General features: G+C 43.9%; 1 protein-coding gene across 4 annotated transcripts in view; it reads left to right on the top strand.

Moving 5' to 3' along the window:
• Nucleotides 1–13,456, top strand: part of MAPRE2 (microtubule associated protein RP/EB family member 2) — a 167,202-nt gene extending 153,746 nt beyond the window's left edge. For all 4 annotated transcript variants that reach the window (XM_017874060.1, XM_017874062.1, XM_017874061.1 and 1 more), the window contains 2 exons: nucleotides 1,792–1,950; nucleotides 10,293–13,456. In XM_017874060.1, coding sequence (XP_017729549.1) covers nucleotides 1,792–1,950; nucleotides 10,293–10,367 — 234 coding nt within the window. In that variant the 3' untranslated portion in view covers nucleotides 10,368–13,456. The remainder of the gene's footprint in view (nucleotides 1–1,791; nucleotides 1,951–10,292) is intronic.
• Nucleotides 13,457–19,088: the final 5,632 nt, after the last annotated feature.

The following is a 19,088-nucleotide window of genomic DNA, read 5'->3' as shown; positions in this document are numbered from 1 at the left end:
TTTTTTTTTTTTTTTTTTTTTTTTTTTTTTTTACATCTTACAAATGTGCAAGCTATAGTATTAATAGAAATGAGTTAAAAGCAAACTGGTTCTCCTCTGCTTTGCAAGCAGCCACCTGGGGGCGTCAGTGAGGGTAACTCTGAATCTACAGGATGGATATGGTTTGCCAGGTGCACAGGAAGAGGATGGACGCTGCGTGGGGTCAGTGTGTGTTTGAATGAATCAGTAATTCCAGTTGGATAAAGCATACACAAAGGCCCGGAATTATTAGAAGGAGAGAGTAGGAAATTTTGCATTCCAAATTAATTTTTTGAAATTCTATTAGGGGTGATTTTTAAGATAATGACAGAGAGATTTTACCTAAGGAGGGCCATGAAAGATTTAATTTACCACCTGAAGCATATACCCTACATAAAAATAAACAAAGGGTTTAAGCAAATGGAGATCCTCAGAGACCAGGAACAGAGTAATAGTTTGGGCCTGAGTGTAGCTGCTGTGCCTGGTAGACCGAGATTTGAAGCCAGATCTAGTCACAACCCCATCAGGGTTTCTTTAGCTCTGGGTATCTGAGTTCTTGGACCCTCTTTTGACCGCTGCCTCCTCCCTTCACTTGGACTGTTCTGTAGCCACCGTGAGAAGCTGCACATCCCTGGAAACTCTGTGAACCAGGATCGAGAGGAAGAAAGAAGGCATGAGGGTTACTGTGGTGAGGGAATAGGCCTTCCTTGCCCTCCTGCCTTCCCAGTGACGTACCCAAAGCCCGAACTAGAGAAATTGAGACAGATCCATTCAGCCAGGCTTTCGGTCTCACCTAGTTTTCCTCGTGTCACGAAGCCCCACTTTCTCCCTGGAGAGCGTTTGTCTAATGTGGCTCAGTATCATTTGTGAAAGGGTCTACAGCTAAGGGCGGCTTCCATGCAAGTGATCTAAGGGAGGGAAGGTCCTCAACATAAATCTAAATAGCCGTGCTTACAGCCTCTCTCTTCTGCTTCTCTTTCCGCCTCCCATTCTCCATTTCCTGCAGAAGATGAGCAAGTATTTCAGTCTGTTCAGGCTGCTAGAGCAGAGTACTCTAGACAGGGTGGCTTATAAACAACAGAAATTTACTTATCACAATTCTGGAGACTGGGATGTCCAAGATCAAGGCACCAGCAGATTCAGTGTCTGCTTGAGGTCCCATTCTTCATAGATGGCACCTTCTCTTCGTCTTCACATGCTGAAAGGATGAATGAGCTCACTTGGGCCTCTTGTCAGGACACTCATCCTATTCATAAGGGCTCTACCCCCATGACAGCCACCTCCCAAAGGCCCCACCTCCTAACATCATCACCTTGGGTGTTAGGATTTCAACATACACATTTTGAGGAGATACAAACTTTCAGACCACAGTAACAAGTTAGAGGAAAGATGTGTTCCAGCCTATGTTAGCAGCAGACGAAAGCTCACTCCCAGCCTGAGTGGAGCCGCACAAGCAGAAGGCCCACTCTGTCCCTGGTTAATAAACGCTCAGTTGCCTGAAGGGAATGATCAGAGTGCTGTGGAGAATTGGACGTTTTGGCCCAGGGTCAAGCTCCAGACAACAGCCCTGTTGTTTCTCCCTCAGACTTACACATCGGTTATTTCTGCCCCCCTATCTGTCTCTCTCTGTCTCTCTCTGTCTCTCTCTGTCTCTCTCTCTCTCTCTCCCTCTCCCCCTCTCTCTCTGTTTTGGGTTTTATTTACAGGAATTGCTGGTCACTTCTTATACTATATTTTGGGTGGTATTTTTTCTTCACTCTCACTCCATTGCAGGTACATTCATTAAAACTTGCCCTTGAAGGCGTGGAAAAGGAAAGGGATTTCTACTTTGGGAAGTTGAGAGAGATCGAGCTACTCTGCCAAGAACACGGGCAGGAAAATGATGACCTCGTGCAGCGACTAATGGACGTCCTGTATGCTTCAGAAGAACACGTAAGTGTGAGGAGCACGTGACTCCTGTGTTCTAAAATGACTCTCTTGGTCAAAGCACAGTAGATCGGCATGCCTTGGAACACGTCCCCAGGACCTCAGTGAGAATTACCACTCGGCTGAGTGCGTTTGATAGTCCCAAAGGAATAAACCTCATTATCATCATGATCCATTGACCCATGCCTATGGGACAGGCAGTCATACATTAATCTGGGAAGAGATGGGTGGGGTGGGGAAGGCTTTGACAGAAAAATATGCTTATGCAGCCAAACTCCAAGTGGTCTGCAGTTCTCTGAGCAAATGAGCATTAAGAATTTGTATATGGATTCCTCCTTCATGCAAATTCGGAGTGTGGTTAAAGGAGAAAATAATCTAGATGCTTTTCCCATCCCCAGAAGGCCCATAACTGACTGTTTTTACTTCGTAGCTAGTTGTCTTGGTTACTCATTGCCAGGACAGACCAGAGCTGTGGGACAGCCACATGCACACCTCCTTTATGGGGAGGACCTGCCACCAGAGTTGCTGTTCACAAGTGCTGATGGAGACCCAGGATGTGGCTGTGTCAGGGTGATGAAAAGCAGATGTGAGAAACAGGGGAGGAATAAGAATCTAGGAAGCAAGGAGAGGAAGGGGGCAGGATGCATGGCAGAGACTGAGGCAAGGCACCCCGGGTCTGCCAGTGGCAGGAGAGAGAGGCCCAGCAGCCCGAGGCGGGGGTGGGAGCCCGATGTGGCTTCACCTTCGACTGAGCCAAGTTGAGGGGTTGGGGTGTCCAGCTTCTTTTATGTCAGGCTGATGCTAGTGGAAGCGGCCCAGTCTCTGGGCTGGAGGCCTGTGATGTTCTGAGGGCCTCCAGTGGAATTGTATGTGTTGATCTCTCTATAGGACGTAGCAAGCCATCAGCACGTTTGCTTTCTTATTCCAGCTGAATCCCAGGCAAATGTTTACTCCATTTATGCCTCAAAATACTAGCACTGAAATTCTCCTGAACTGTAAGGCACTGTATCTGTGGTTTGGAAGCTCTCTACCACTTTTTTTTTTTTCATTTCTTCCAAATACTTTGGTTTAAATTATTTCTTGGTTATCAATAGCTCAGAATTTGAAGCCCCGAGAATCCACCTGGTTTCCATGATGGCTTCATAAAATCCGGTTCTCAGTATTTTCAGATCTGATGGAAGAAACCAGAGACTGATCTGTAGTGTGTCTGCAGCTGCCACAGCGTCACATATATGATGTCCTGTGTGTACAGAGTGCTTGCCCTCTGTAAGCACCAGATGGACTATGGTTATTCTCTTCACAAGCTTGTTTGAGGCTAAATCAGCTGAGGTCTCCACAGCACCATGAGGCTGAGTGAATGGCGCTGCTGTCTGTAATAACGCCTGCTAGTGGGAATAAGGCCAGCATGCAGGATCGAATCTTCTTCCCAGCCCTGCCCTTCAAACGAGGGAAACCCTGAGTCTAACCTCATGCCAGATTTTGTCCCAAGAGGGAGTCCATGTGCAGGAGCACTGTCTGACAGTGAACTCCAAATGAAGTGTTGGAGAGGTCCACTGAATTCCCGGCTAAGGATAGGTGGACAGCCTCAGGCAAGAGCTCTTGCCTCCTGGGTGTGATTTCCAGGGGGTCTACCTAGATGACTGTACTCAGTTTCTGTTCTGCCATACCCGTCACCACCCGACCCCCACACACATACATCCCAGCACCACCTTGCCACCATCTGGATTCAGAGAGCAATTCCTGCAATGTACATGCAACTAAAATGCAGGCATCCCAAGAAGAAAGAACACTTTAGGCCGGGCGCGGTGGCTCACACCTGTAATCCCAGCACTTTGGGAGGCCGAGGCAGGCGGATCATGAGGTCAGGAGATCGAGACCACGGTGAAACCCCGTCTCTACTAAAAACACAAAAAATTAGCCGGGCGCCGTAGCGGGCACCTGTAGTCCCAGCTACTCGGGAGGCTGAGGCAGGAGAATGGCGTGAACCCGGGAGGCGGAGCTTGCAGTGAGCTGAGATCGTGCCACTGCACTCCAGCCTGGGTGGCAGAGTGAGACTCCGTCCCCCCCCCAAAAAAGAAGAAATAACACTTTAAGGCCTCATCATTCATTAAGACTGAATAATAAGTTTAGCAGACACCTCTTCTTCTGAGGCACCTGGGTTGGGGTTTGAGGTAGAAGGGCCTAGGGCTTGATGTGTATTAGCTTATTAGCTCCTGTAATTCTCTAGAGAATCCTGTTAGGATTGTTAGCTATTGTTGTCATCCCATTGTACAGATGAGGGAAACTAAGGCAGCAGAGAGGTTGAATAATTTTCCCAAGTCTAGGAGCAGAATAATTTCCATTTGAACCCTGAAATCTGAATCCTGAGTTTATGTTCTCCCTTCTCCAACTCTGAGCCACCTTTTAAATGGTATTATGACAGTAGTAATGGCTAATACTGATTGAGCATTTAGTATGTGCTAGGGATTGTATTCATGTCCCACGTAGATTTCTGATCTTAACCACATCCCTGTGAGGTGAGTAGTTACTTATCTACATTTTATAGTTGAAATTACTTACCCAATGGCTCATGGTTAATAAGCTCCAGCACTAGGATTTGAACCCAGATTTATCTAACTCAGAGGCTAAAATCATAAGGACTATGTTACCTCCCTTGCCGAGTATTGGTTACCATGGAGCAGGGAGGAAATGAACATGGTACCAATTGGGGAAAGCCTCAACATTGACTGTCTACTTGACAGTCTTCAGTTGAACACACTAAAAATTTCCAAATTTTTACCTGGGTTTTCTCTAAATGACTCCCCTTATCTCGTTTTATTGATTTGCACTTTCAAAAGCCTAGTTGTGGCCTCTTTTTCTGGGCATTCATCTGATTTTAAATCAGCATCCATGAAGAACTTCAGTTTTCTTCTAGCCAGTTTGTAACTTTTTAAACCCACTTTGTTGTATCTCTGGCACTGCGCTGACATCATCAAATAGATTTAAGGGAAGGAAGAGAGAGGGGAAGAGACAGAGGCATTGGCCTATAAGTATATGCTGGGGAGTACCCAGAATTCAAGAAGAGAATTACTCAGAGTAACCAGGCAGTTGAATCTGGCAGAGAAAACAGCCTTAACATAAATTGCATGTGTGGGTTACCAGAGCAAGATGTTCAAATGCAGTTGCTGGCTTAATTTTTCTAGTTCCAGGATATTTTTATTGCAACTTTGTGTCTGTAAAACTCCAAAAGAGACACATCAGGCTATACTGAGTTTTCTACAGAGAGTAAGCCGTTTTATCTGGAATATGCCAGGTGTCCTTATCTGGAATGTGACAAGACCCATTTTTTTAAACCTTGGTTTTTATGCAGAAAGAAAAGGAAGACTTCAGTGGGCCTGGATGCCGTGCTGGGTGCTTTCCATATCCTGTGCATGCATGACTCTGCCAAGAGGCTCAGGAGCAGCTAGATACTCTCCTTTCTGCCCCCCAGCACTCCACCTGCCATAGGTCCAAGAAATCATCCTAGATATCGTAACGCCTCCAAGTATTTTCATTTCTCCCTGAGAATATGGAATCTGGTTTCTCTGGAACCACCCAGAAGCACATAGCCAGTCATACTCTGGGGGAGTGAGCCTTCTTAAAGCTGTACCCTCGCCTACCTTCCCCTATGTCTATGGTCTATAAAAGCATCAGTTTTGAAAAGAATGTGCTTAGTGGTTACGATGCCACCATACACCACTGCCCCCATCTCTGGGAATCCTGCTTTTGCCCCACTGTGCTTTCCCCTGACATTGTGTCCTGTTTTCTGGCCAGCCCTACACTTGGGTGATGGATAGATTTGCACCCATGTGCAGGGATGATGTGCATGGATGATGTGCATGGCATCTGGGAGGAAGTGCCAGCACTTTGTTCATGATGCTGTTGGTACAGCTGTGTGTACAGAACTGAGATGGCACAGATGCCTGGTTGTCTGCCTTTCCCAGAGCCCTCCTGGAGATAGAAGGCCAGGTTGTAGCACGTGCTGTTCAGCTAAACATAGATGGACATGCTTTGCTTTGACATTTGAAGTAGGAGTATTTGCTGGGGAGATCTCTTCCCCTGAGTGATTACTTAACACTGATTGGCCTCTGATTCTTATATTTAAGCCATCCCAGAATATGATGTGTGGAAGATGTGAAAATCCAGGTGGGAGTTTTGAGTAGAAAATAACAGAGGTGGTTCAATTCCCAGTTGTAGAAACCTAGTGGAAGTTTCCAGAGCAGATACTTATTCTCATTATGTTTTCCCCTGATACTTAGCTTGGAGCCACAGGAGTCTGGGCTGAGGCATTGGCTACCTGCTCCCTGTGGATTCTGTCAGCTGAAGGGCACCAGCTTATGAACAGTTACTTGTTTCCTGCAGGGACAGGCTGTGCTTCTGTCACTGGAGGTCCTCTTGTCACTGGGCTAAGTGTTGGCTATAGAAAAAGACCCAACCCCTCCTCAGAGGAGCTCCCAGTCCCAGTAAGGGAGACAGACAGGGACATGACTAACTGGAATATGTGTCAGATGATGACAAATGTGATAATGGAGACATAAATAAACTTGCGTGGGGAGCAGATAAAAGCTGCCTGGAGGACCACACAGAGACTTCATAGCAAAGTTGGCATTTGTGTTGGATGTTACAGGGCGACTGGGAACATCAACAGCTATAGAGCTAAGTTAGGGAGAAACTGCATGAGCAAAGCAGAGAAGAAAGACCAGCAGCCACAGCTGGCATGGTGGCAGGAGACAAGGCTACAGGGTGGTGCCTCCCACAGCTAGGAAGCCAGGAGCTGTTGGAGCTTCCTGATGGGCCTTCCTCTCTCCTTTGCCCCCATTTTCCTCCCACAGTGGCCAAAAGCCTTCTTCAATACCATCTTCCAGTTTGCCTCTCTATCTAATGATTGTAAGGAAACTAAAGAATGATAGTCTTCTTACAATCACTCACAGCTAAACGGAAAGATGTGAATAGATTGATGCGCACATAGTAGAATTATTAAGTGATGCTCTGGTGCATTAGTCTTATATTTGGTATAGGTTTTGCCTGGCCTTCTACTTAGACATGGGTTTAAGTTCTTCATTCTTGTATAAGGCATAGAAAAAGATTGTTTTTTCCCGTGAGCCTGCAGTAGCATTGTGTGGGCTGTGAGCTCTCAGCTGTGATTTGTAACACCTCAGAATTACAGATGTGTTCTGCCAGACTCTCAGACTGCCTTAACTTGCATGCCAAGCATGAGCAATCCATTGATAAATTGGGAGCTTTGCTGGTATTTCCCAGTGAGAGCTGTCTGGGGTCCACAGTTCCTGCAGATGCATGACATCACAGAGGGGTCCTGTGACTGAGACTTAAGCTGGGTTTGCATGAGGAGCAGCTGCCCTGGGCATCTGGAAGCCTCAGAGCCATAGACAAGGCCAGCAAAACTGCTGTCTTGTTAGATGTGTTTGGAAAGGAGGCCTAGCCTAGTGGCTTCCTGGCCCTCTAGTTTGTTACAGGCTCAATGATTACTTGAATCTAGGTCTTTCAACTTGAACTCCATTAGCCCACAATAAACTCCTGGTTGTGACGTGGGCAAACGAGAATTTCTGCAAAATGTAAAACAGATCCTCATTTCTGAAATCTTTTCAGCAGTCTAACATGCACAGAAACAATTATATAAAGAAAAGCATACTTTAGACCAACTGAAGTTTGAGCAATACAATATGGAAGACACCACACTCACGTTCAAGAGTTAGGATGCTGAATAAAACAACATAACTCACCGCGGGGGGCTCAGAGCCTGGCTGGAGAGACAGATGTGTAGCCAGCCACCCAGCAGGAACACATGCAGGACTGTGGTGCGCCCTCTCACCGAAGCAGAAACTGAGGATAGGAAGGTTGGAGAGGGAAGCCATTAACTCGGGGGTGCAGGCAGTGAGAGAGGCTTCAGGGAGGAGTGACTTTCTCGTAATTTAGAGGAGCATGTGGCAGGACAGACAGCTGGGAGTTCCCAGCCCACCATTCCTGTCAAACTCCCATGAATGTTAGTTTCATTCTTCTCCCCTGGATGAGAGGAGAGCACTGGCTTAGGAAGGCCAGTAACTGTTTCTTGTCCCATGCTGGTCCAGGAAGAAGTTCTCTCCTGCTCCCCAAGCGTGTATGGCCACACTGTCGGTGAGGCACTAACTCTGAGCTGAGAGGACCAGCCTCACATGTGCCAGGCAGAGGGCAAAGCATTGTGCAGAGGAAGCGCCAAGAGCACAGCTGCTGTGATGCCTAGCGGTCTGGGGTCGATCCGGCAGAAGGGGAGTAAAGAGGGGATCAGGGCTCTGAGATCTCCCCGAGGTCAAAAAGCACCTGCAATTAATCCAGGAGTGCAAGGGTCAGGAAGACACATGATGTGGTCAGAGAGAGCAAGAGATTGGGCCTAACATTCCAGAGGTGGAGCCAGTTTTAGGTGGTGAACACAGGGTGGTCATGGGGTAGGGAGAGCTCACATTTGCTGAATAAGGGGCCTGTCGACACAGTAAGAGACAATGCCAGATTTTATCCCAAGTTTTCAACACAATGTCACTGTCTACTGTTGGTTGTCACAGAAAGGGTTACTTTTTTTAAAAAATTACTTGCACTTCTAGAATATATTCCAGAGTTTTCCCACTAAGAAATAATAACCACAGCTCACATTTCTGTTTACAATGTGCCAAACACTCTTCTAGGCACTTTATCTATTTTAACTCATTATCTCCTCTATTGGATTCGAGGAGTCCTTTGATTCATTGATTAATGAAATGCATTGAAAATGCTCCTACATGGATACTCTTATCCCCAACTTTACAGATGAGGAAACTGGGCCCAGAGCAGTTAAGTTCTAGGCCCAAACCCACACAGCCTGTAAATAACAGAGCTGGGATGTGAACTTGAGTCCATGTTGTAACCTTAACATTCCACTTACTGGCTCTCGGAAAATAAGTGGCTTGTGACCTTGGCTGATAGTCTGATGGTCTCAGTCATTCATTCTTGAATCCACTGCGATTTGTTCCTCTCAACACAACATGGATTGAGTCTTACATAAGAAAGATGTGGCACCAAGAATCCTATCCCAGACTTCAGTAACCTCAGCATCCAGTGGATGGGGCCGAAAGAGTCAAGACAAGATTCCAAATCAGTGTCATAGCAGAGGAAGAAAATAAATGCTGCAGGAGAAGAGAGAAGCAGTGATCTGGAGAGATGATCATGCCATCTTTGAATTGGCTAAAGATGGGTTTGTCCTAAGCTCCAGGGAAGAGGGGCCCGACAGACAGGGAAGGGCCTGGGCAGTTCAGTGCTCAGGAGTCAGCATGCCAGGTGTGGGAGGCATGGGCACTTCTGTATGTCCCAGCACATGCTCCAGACTGCATCACAGAAGCTGTGTGCCCTTCCTGAGGGAACAGGGAACTCCTCTGATTAGCCATGCTCCGTCAGCTAAGGTGAAAAACAGCAAATATTTTGTGTGAGTTCAGAAAATGAATGAATGTACAGATATGGCTGAGTTAGGCTAGTGCTCCCTGGAGTTGGTGTTCATGATGGGCTTCACTGGGTTAGGCAAAGGAATAAATAGGGCTGTTTATTTCTAAACAGTGGGAAGAGCAACTCACCTATCTGATTCTCAGTTAAGTCAAAAGGGCCCCAAGCAGTCTTAGTAGACGTCCCGAAGTCCTTGAGCTAAAGCTGCTGAGCTCCCTCGTTGGGAGGGGCCTCCTTGCCTGGGGCAACCCATGAAATGTGCCTGCTGTCCTTTCCTTAGCCTAGGAGCCTCTAACACTGCTGCTCTAGTGTCTAAGCCTACATCAGTTTAGTAACATAACAAAGGGTCTCCTTCAGGCGGACACTATGGAGCAAGAAGAATGACAGCCAGGGAGGGACTAGGAAATGGAGCAAAAACCCACATCCCTATCCATCAGTGAGGAGTGACACCCCACCCCCAACATACCACAGAGGCCAGGGGTGCTGCTTTTATATTACAGCAGCTTAACTCATGGTTGTCATGGTGCTCTAGGGTCACTGTGTTTGGTTTACTCTTTTACAAAGGTTAGGAAAGTATGCCATGTATTCTGTGAAGATTTCCTTCGGAAACAAAATAGTTGGGTGCCTGAAGCCTGATGACTGTGCTTTCTAGAATGATCTGGTTTTTGATCCATGGAGAAGCTAAGGCGTTCCTGCACGTGTATCGGCCACCAGAAGCTGGGAGACATTTGCATGGCGAGTTGTGTCTGACTAAGCCTGGTGCCCTCCACAGCCTTGAGATGCCATGCTGGCAGTGGCAGTGGGCTGGGACGCTGCAGGGCCCCATTCCCAGTCAATTATCTCAGCTGACACTTCTCCCTTGCCCACAGGAGGGCCACACAGAAGAGCCGGAAGCAGAGGAGCAAGCCCACGACCAGCAGCCCCCGCAGCAGGAAGAGTATTGACCCGCCCCGGCTGCTCTTGACACTTCCATTGTGCGTGGGAACGTTTCTTCTGGAGAATTGGAACATGTGTGGCCCCAAGCTCAACAGAAACCAGTTGTTCCCAATCTGCCGTTACCATCAACGCACTGTTGCATATGCCAGCCACTGCGCTTGGTTCCCATTTTCTTTGCCAAGGTGTATTAGCGGACGGCCCTCTGGCCGCCTACCCGAGAGATCATAGGGTCACATACATCCAACTTCACCACTTGGCTGCTTGAGATTGGTTCTGCTCTTTTCTTCATTTCTTTCCAGAACAACTCTTTCCCACCCCAACACCACTGCCACCACCCCTCTTTTTATCCTGGTGTGAAACAATGGTAATTTGATATATGGTATTTATATTGGCATTTTTCAACCCAGTGTCACTAGATGTCACACACATTTGTGGTGCTTTGATGTTTGCAAGTCTAACCTCTGAACATAAATTTGGTCAAATAATTGGAACAAAGGGAAACAGATACTTGATATGAAAGCCATAATGACGGTGACTTGTGTCATGGGGGAAAACATAAGGTCAGTTTCTCCCTCTACTCACAATACTAAAGGGAAAAAATGGATTCAAAGCTAGGATTTCAGGGCCCAGCAGTGTTCCTCCATCAGCATGTTAGACAACTACACAGTATGTTGTTAGTTTTGAAAGACATTCACTCAAGGAAAACACCATCTCAACTTTGCCCTGTCACCATGTCCTTTGCCCCCCATGTAGCCCGTTTCCCAGGTTATGCTGTTTGGTTTCTCAGGGTCCTCTCCGGTGGGCAGCCACTCTCCCCGAGATGTTGCCATCAGTTTTCTGCAGTCCAAAGAGGGTCTGGTTGGGTACAGGTCTTCCTGCCTCATTCCTCTTCCTCTTTGTGTAGGTTTCAGCCACAAAACTGCCATTCACTCTAGGGGATCCCTACTAAAGGGTAACTTCAGGTGTGCAGCCCTGAGCTCCAAGGCCCTGCACCATGCCACACACTTGCTGTAAGGCTAGAAGTGAAGACCTTATTAATAGGAGCATAATTGCAAGGGAGAATCATGGTTCTGCAGTCTGGAGTAGACACTGGAATAACAGCACAGAAAAATCTGACTCCAATATCTTCTAGAATAAAGAATTTTCCCTCTTTAACACAAGGGCCCTTCTTGTCATTGACCTTAGCTAAACCATGGCAATTCATAAATAGAGGAAACATTAATGAATTAAAAGCATTCCTTATTTTTTTAACTAATATTTGCACATTTTCTTAGTCTCTTTCCAAGTCTTTGCCTCTTTTATTTCTTTATTTTTTCCTTTGACAGATGGTATCCCTTCCTGGATCATTCATTTCACCTTGGTTTCTAACTTTAGATTTACTTTCACTTGTTATTTGACTTAGCAGGTGCAACAAAAACAAGAAACAAATGTGCCCACCCCACTTTCCGCTTAACTGAAAAGCTTAAAATAAATTTCTGAATTATGTATCCTGAAGCTTTGAAATTTCTTTATTAATTGATGAAATAGGAATTCTAAATTCTAGCATTGAAGCTTTTCACCAAAAGAAGTCTCTCCAAAATAAATCTTTTACAGCAAAGTGATATTTATTGAGTTATATGGAAAAGATGGCTTGTATTTTTGAGATTATTGCAACACACTGTGCAGAATTGGACAGATGTTCCGTGGTGTTTGGTTTCCCTTTCTTCTCTCTCCTGCTCACTCTGCATTATAGCGGCAGCTTATTTCTCTAAGGCTGGACAGCCTGGCTCTCGGCAGTGACGTCCTCCCACACCTGGTCACAAGTAGTAGTGGCATGTGCTATACACAGCATCATGCTTAACAGCGTGTTGCCCTTCTGAGCCTGTTGTACTCACTGATCTCTTAAAAAAAAAAAAAAAAGCTCTTGTAAAAGGTCACAATAACTCTATGCAGCTGATACTGCAGTGGTTCCTAGGCCATTCTTCGTCTGCTCTGGACATCTCAGTCATACCCAGTGCTCGGTGGATCATGACCAAACCCCTGTCATGTGGATGCACGTGAATGGGTAGCAGGGAGTCAGGATCCTGCTTTCTCCAGCAACCCCTTACTGCTGTATAGCTTGCATAAGCCTCCCTGGTGACTCTTGCAGGAACCACTCCATTGTCCTCCAGCTCCCCAGCCTTCTCAGTTATAAACATGCTGGCCAGATCTCTTAGCCTGCAAAGAGAACTTTCCCCAGTCACTATAGTCCATTCTCCTTCGCGAAGGCTTGGGGCAGACCATTCGTTTATTTAGAGAAGAGCTATACAGTCTTCTTTCTGGCCCCATCTTAAAGTCTTCTGTTGTGCTGCACCCCAGCTGATGTCTCAGATGCTTTGGGGAATCTTGAGCAGCTGAATTTGAGTCGGTCTTCTTAGGCTGCACCTCCAGCCTCTGCACAGACCCCCACTCATTTCCCATGGATGGTGGGACCCCAGCATTCTCTCATCTCGGCATTCAGGGCACGCTTTCCTTGGCGGCCCCTGGTCACATGTCATCAGGCTGGGCGGGAAGTGTCCCTGGGTGCGTGCTCCACTTCTCCCTCTCAGGAAGCCCAGTTTCATCCTTAGTCCCCTCTCATGCCCACTGTCGGCTGGTTATAGCACTTCCACTGCTGCTGTCAGATAGGAAGTGATCGAAGCAGGGGGCAAAGAGAAAGTCCATGTTTGTTCTAAGCAGAAAAGCAGGAAAAAAAAAAAAAAAAGAAAACACCTGTTGACCTGAGAGAAGTAAATTCCAGAAGGGAACCAAGAACTCTTCCCTTCCCTGGTGAGTATTTCCATTATTCCGTTAAGGTTTAATATGCATTCAGATTACTTTTACTAAATAGTACACCATAAAGCTTTTGTTATATATTAAATGTAAACTGAAAGGAATGTAAACATATGTATTGTTAATTATAAATATAGATAAGTAATGACATAATAGATGAAAAAGTCTTATTCAGATGTATCACATTCATTTTACATTACCCACCTATTGTCGCATGGTAGAATAGTTTTTGTCTCTGAATATGTGAATAACTTGACTTGCATTGATCTTTTTACATATTTAATAAAAAAAAAAGTATATGTTAAAATCTGCCTGGAGTTACAGATTCTTACATTTTTATGCTGAAGATTCCCTTTTCAGTCAGCATGCGAATAGGAAAAGATTTGTGTGGATTTACACATCGACCCACATTTTATTATGATTTACACGGGGAGGTGTCTTTGTTTTTATTGATGGCAAATGTTGTTAACAGGAGTTACAGACTCATATTTGATATCAAATGTAGCAGCTATAATACCTTTTAAAAACTTTACCAAAAAAAAGAAAGAGAAAACATTCCCTTGGGAAACATCCCACATGCAAGCAAACAGAATCGTAGCTCCTGCAGGTCCAGCATGCTCCATCTGGACAAGACAGTGCTGGGCAAATAGGAAACTGAGAGAGAAGCAGGCAGATGTTTCTAAGGACAGCTTTGTGGCAGAATGACCTGCTTGACAAAAGCCCTTTGAGTAAGTGTTTGTTGACTTTAAATGGCAATGATTTGTCGACATGAGCTATAACCATAATAACAACTTAACAGATACAGGAATAGGTGAAAAGAGAAATGTATTTCAACTGGCCCAGTAATCACCTGTGGAGACTGCAGAGCAGGTCACAGTGGGATACAGACGTTACCCTGGAGCCTGCAGGTTACTGGACCTCAGCTAATACCCTTTTCACCCTGAAGAGTGCCAGCCTTCCCTACGCTGCTTCCAAGCACCACCTAGAGGCCAGTTTGGTTTCTCTAATGTCCTTTGGCCACTATTTTCCAGTCACTTGCCTTTAGGCACATTTCTATTAAAATAAGTGGGAAAATAACAAGGCAAAGATGTTACCCCTCTTCTCCATCTACATTCATTTCCTCCCGAGGTACACTTGTGACAGAAGTTTGTGAGCCATGACCTGGGTTTGAAATCTCATGCTGAAAGTACACGTGTTTCCCGTTTAGTCCACCAACTCTGGGGTTTTAAGCACTTGATCTTATACTTAGACATTTGTGCACAGACAAAAATACATGTGATTCAGCTTACAAAATGTACACTGGTGGACTCTAGTAAATGTGTCACTGATGGTTCAAAGGTGGTGAAATAATATGCTTGTTCTACGTTATTAAATCTGACATCATCTCTCAAAATTGGTTGCTTCTGGTACTATGAGTAGGCTCAAGTCCAGAGACACCCCTTCCCAAAAAAAGTTAATGGAATTCCACTGAATTTGAGTTATAAAATGCCAGTTCTCTAAAACACAGACAACTTAGTTTCTGACTTTATTCCTTTTAACTGCTAGAACACAACTATGGTCATTAATTAAGGCCACTATCACTCATAATAACTTTTACTGACCCAGTTTCTCAGCACTGAGGCAATGTTGCCAAACAGCACAAATGATGGATAAAAACATATCCCTGGATGTCTAATAGCTCCTGTCTTGCTGAACCAGGAACTCATAAAAGATGTTTTCCACTCGTTAGAGGAGTCCTGGCTTTACTTGCCTAAAGAAAAGCAAAGCTAAGGAGAAAATCCATTGATTCCTGGAGGACCCTCACGTGGCACCGGGACTTTGGATCACAAGACTGCCTCATGGACAGACCCCCCAACTCTGAGCCGGACCCCATGTTTTGTATAGATTAGGAGTACACAGAAGGTGCATTTACTGAGGCTGTGCTTCTGTTTTGGGTTTACAAATGTAATCAAAATGGAAAGCCCAGCTGAAGTTCATTTGTTGGATGCCTTTTCTCTCAATTCACTGGGAAAAAAATGTTAAACTTTTTAGCTTCCAAGTTTTAATTTCTAAAACAGGTTTCTTACGGTATTTTGCAACTATTTTATCATCAAACCTGGGAATAAATTGTTTTTAAAGGGTAATGATGTATTAATGTACCTTTGAATTTATGATTCTCAGTAGGAAACTAGCACAAGACCTAAATGTTTTCTTTTCTAGAGAATAAAAAAGTTAAGTACATGTTTCCTTCTGTGTAGCTAACATCCTCATATTTTCACACTATGGTATTTCTTTAGGTCTTGAAGGTTATCCACATAAAATAAAAAAATTTAAGATATGTTTAGTAAAATGTTTTGTCAAATCTGAGAGCTTAAATGAAACTTTGGAAATTAAAAGTAATGAAAAGTTTTCATAAATGTGTTCGGAACTTACTACTATGATGTTGTCTTCTAATCTGATAGATTTATTATGCAGATGAAACATGAGCTTCTAATGGAACAGTTTTTCTTCCAGCTTGAACTTTTAGAAAAAGACCACAGAAAACCAGGCCAAATGTTAGTCTCTCATAGACTAAGTTATGTCAAGATAGGCTCAGAGGCCATCCTGTCCTGCAAACAAAGACATTGTCCAGTCACCTGAGCTTAAAAGAAAATACAGAGAAGGAAAATGTGAATTTTACCCCAGAACTTTTTTTTTTAATATTTTACTTTAAGTTCTGGGATACATGTGCAGAACGTGCAGGTTTGTTACATACGTATGCATGTGCCATGGTGGTTTACTGAACCTATCAACTCTTCATCTAGATTTTAAGCCCCACGTGCATTAGGTATTTGTCCTAATGCTCTCCCTCCCCTTGACCTCCACCCCGCAACAGGCCCCGCTGTGTGTTCCCCTCCCTGTGTCCATGTGTTCTCATTGTTCAGCTCCCACTTTTGAGTGAGAACATGTGTTTGGTTTTTTGTTCCTGCGTTAGTTTGCTGAGGTTGATGGCTTCCAGCTTCATCCATGTCCCCGCAAAGGACATGATCTCATTCTCTTTTACGGCTGCTTAATATTCCATGGTGTATATGTACCACATTTTCTTTATTCATTTTCATTGATGGGCATGGTTTGATTCCATGTCTTTGCTATTGTAAACAGTGCTGCAGTAAACATACGTGTGCACGTGTCTTTATAATAGAATGATTATATTCCAATGGGTATATACCAAGTAGTGGGATTGTTTGGTCCAATGCTCTTTTTGGTTCTAGATCCCTAAGGAATTGCCACACTATCCTGAACAATGGTTGAACTAATTTACACTCCCACCAACAGTGAAAAAGCATTTCTACTTTACAGCCTTGCCAGCATCTGTTGTTCCTTGGCTTTTTAATAATCACCATTCTGACTGGCATGAGATGGTATCTCCTTGTGGTTTTGATTTGCATTTCTCTAAGGATCAGTGATGATGAGCTTTTTTTCATGTTTGTTGGCCACATAAATGTCTTCTTTTGAGAAGTGTCTGTTCATATCCTTTGCCCACTTTTTTTTTTTTTTTTTCCTGAAATGGAGTTTCGCTCTTGTTGCCCAGGCTGGAGTGCCATGGCGCAATCTCAGCTCGCTGCAATCTCCACCTCCTGGGTTCAGGCGATTCTCCTGCTTCAGCCTCCTAAGTAGCTGGGATTATGGGCGCGTGCCACCACACCCGGATAATTTTTGTATTTTTAGTAGAGACAGGATTTTGTCATGTTGGCCAGGCTGTTCTCAAACTCCTGACCTTAGGTGATCCTCCTGCCTCAGCCTCCCAAAGTGCTGGGATTACTTTTTGATGGTTTTTTGTTTTGTTTTGTTTTTGTAAATTTAAGTTCCTTGTAGATTCAGATATTAGACCTTTGTCAGATGGGTAGATTGCAAAAATTTTCTCCCATTCTGTAGGTTGCATGTTCACTCTGATGCTAGTTTCTTTTGCTGTACAGAAACTCTTAGTTTAATTAGATCCCATTTGTCAATTTTGGCTTTTGTTGCAATTGCTTTTGGTGTTTTTGTCATGAAGTCTTCACCTATGCCTATGTCCTGAATGGTATTGCTTAGGTTTTCTTCTAGAGTTTTTATGGTTTGGGGTTTTACATTTAAGTCTTTAATCCATCTTGAGTTAATTTTGTATAAGGTGTGAGGAAGGGGTCCAGTTTCAGTTTTCTGCATATGGCTAGCCAGTTTTCCCAGCACTGTTTATTAAATAAGGAATCCTTTCCCCATTGCTTGTTTTTGTCTGGTTTGTCAATGATCAGATAGTTGTAGATGTGTGGTGTTTCTGAGGTCTCTGTTCTGTTCCATTGGTCTGTTCCATTGGTCTGTTCTGTTCCATATGTCTGTTTTTTACCCATACCATGCTGTTTTGATTACTGTAACTTTGTAGTATAGTTTGAAGTCAGGTAGTGTGATGCCTCCAGCTTTTGTTCTTTTTGGTTAGCATTGTGTTGGCTATACAGGTCTTTTTTGGTTCCATATGAAATTTAAAGTAGTTTTTTCTAATTTTGTGAAGAATGTCAATGGTAGTTTGATGGGAATAGCATTGAATCTATAAATTACTTTAGCAGTATGGCCATTTTCACGATATTGATTCTTCCTATCCATGAGGATGGAATGTTTTTCCATTTGTTTGTGTCTTCTTTTATTTCCTTGAGCAGTAGTTTGTAGTTCTCCTTGAAGATGTCCTGCACATCCCTTGTAAGCTGTATTCCTAGGTATGTTATTCTCTTTGTAGCAATTGTGAATGGGAGTTCATTCATGATTTGACTCTCTGTTCGTCCATTGTTGGTGTAAAGGAATGCTTGTGATTTTTGCACATTGATTTTATATCCTGAGACTGCTGAAGTCGCTTATTAGCTTAAGTTTTGGGACTGAGACGATGGGATTTTCTAAATATGGAATCATGTCTTCTGCAAACAGAGACAATTTACAATTTGACTTTCTCTCTTCCTATTTGAATACCTTTTATTTCTTTCTCTTGCCTGATTGCCTTGGCCAGAATATTGTGTTGAATAGGAGTGGTGAGAGAGGGCATTCTTATCTTGTGCCAGTTTTCAAAGGGAATGCTTCCAGCTTTTGCCCATTCAGTATGATATTGGTTATGGGTTTGTCATAAATAGCTTTTATTATTTTAGATAATGTTCTATCAATACATAGACTATTGAGAGTTTTTAACATGAAGGGATGTTGAATTTTATTGAAGGCCTTTTCTGCACCCATTGAGATAATCATGTGGTTTTTGTCATTGGTTCTGTTTATGTGATGGGTTACATTTATTGATTTGCCTTACGTTGAACCAGCCTTGCATCCCAGGATTGAAGCCAACTTGATCATCAGGGATAAGCTTTTTGATGTGCTGCTGGATTCCATTTGCCAGTATTTTATTGAGGATTTTTGCATCCATGTTCATCAGGGATATTGGCCTGAAGTTTACTTTTTTTGTTGTGTCTCTGCCAGGTTTTGGTATCAGGATGATGCTGGCCTCATAAAATGAGTTAGGGAGGAGTCCTATCTTTTCAATTGTTTGGAATAATTTCAGAAAGAATGGTACCAGCTCCTCTTTGTCCCTCTGGTAGAATTTGGTTGTGAATCCGTCTAGTCCTGGGCATTTTTTGGTTGGCTGGTAGGCTATTACTGCCTCAGTTTCAGAACTTGTTATTGGTCTATTCAGCAATTCGACTTCTTCCTGGTTTAGTCTTGGGAGGGTGCGTGTGTCCAGGAATTTATCCATTTCTTCTAGATTTTCTAGTTTATTCCCATAGAGGTGTTTATAGTATACTCTGATGGTAGTTTGTATTTCTGTGGGGTCAGTGGTGATATCCCTTTATCTTTTTTTATTGTATCTATTTGATTCTTCTTTCTTTCTTATTAGTCTGACCAGTGGTCTATTTTGTTATTTTTTTTTTTCAAAAAACCAGCTCCTGGCTTCACTGATTTTGGAGGGTTTTTTT

Source organism: Rhinopithecus bieti, unplaced genomic scaffold, assembly GCF_001698545.2.
Source record: "Rhinopithecus bieti isolate Rb0 unplaced genomic scaffold, ASM169854v2 scaffold_5260, whole genome shotgun sequence".
In the NCBI taxonomy this organism is placed as follows: Eukaryota; Metazoa; Chordata; class Mammalia; order Primates; family Cercopithecidae; genus Rhinopithecus; species Rhinopithecus bieti.
Note: the sequence above shows the minus strand (reverse complement) of the source record. Positions and strands in the feature narration are given on the sequence as shown.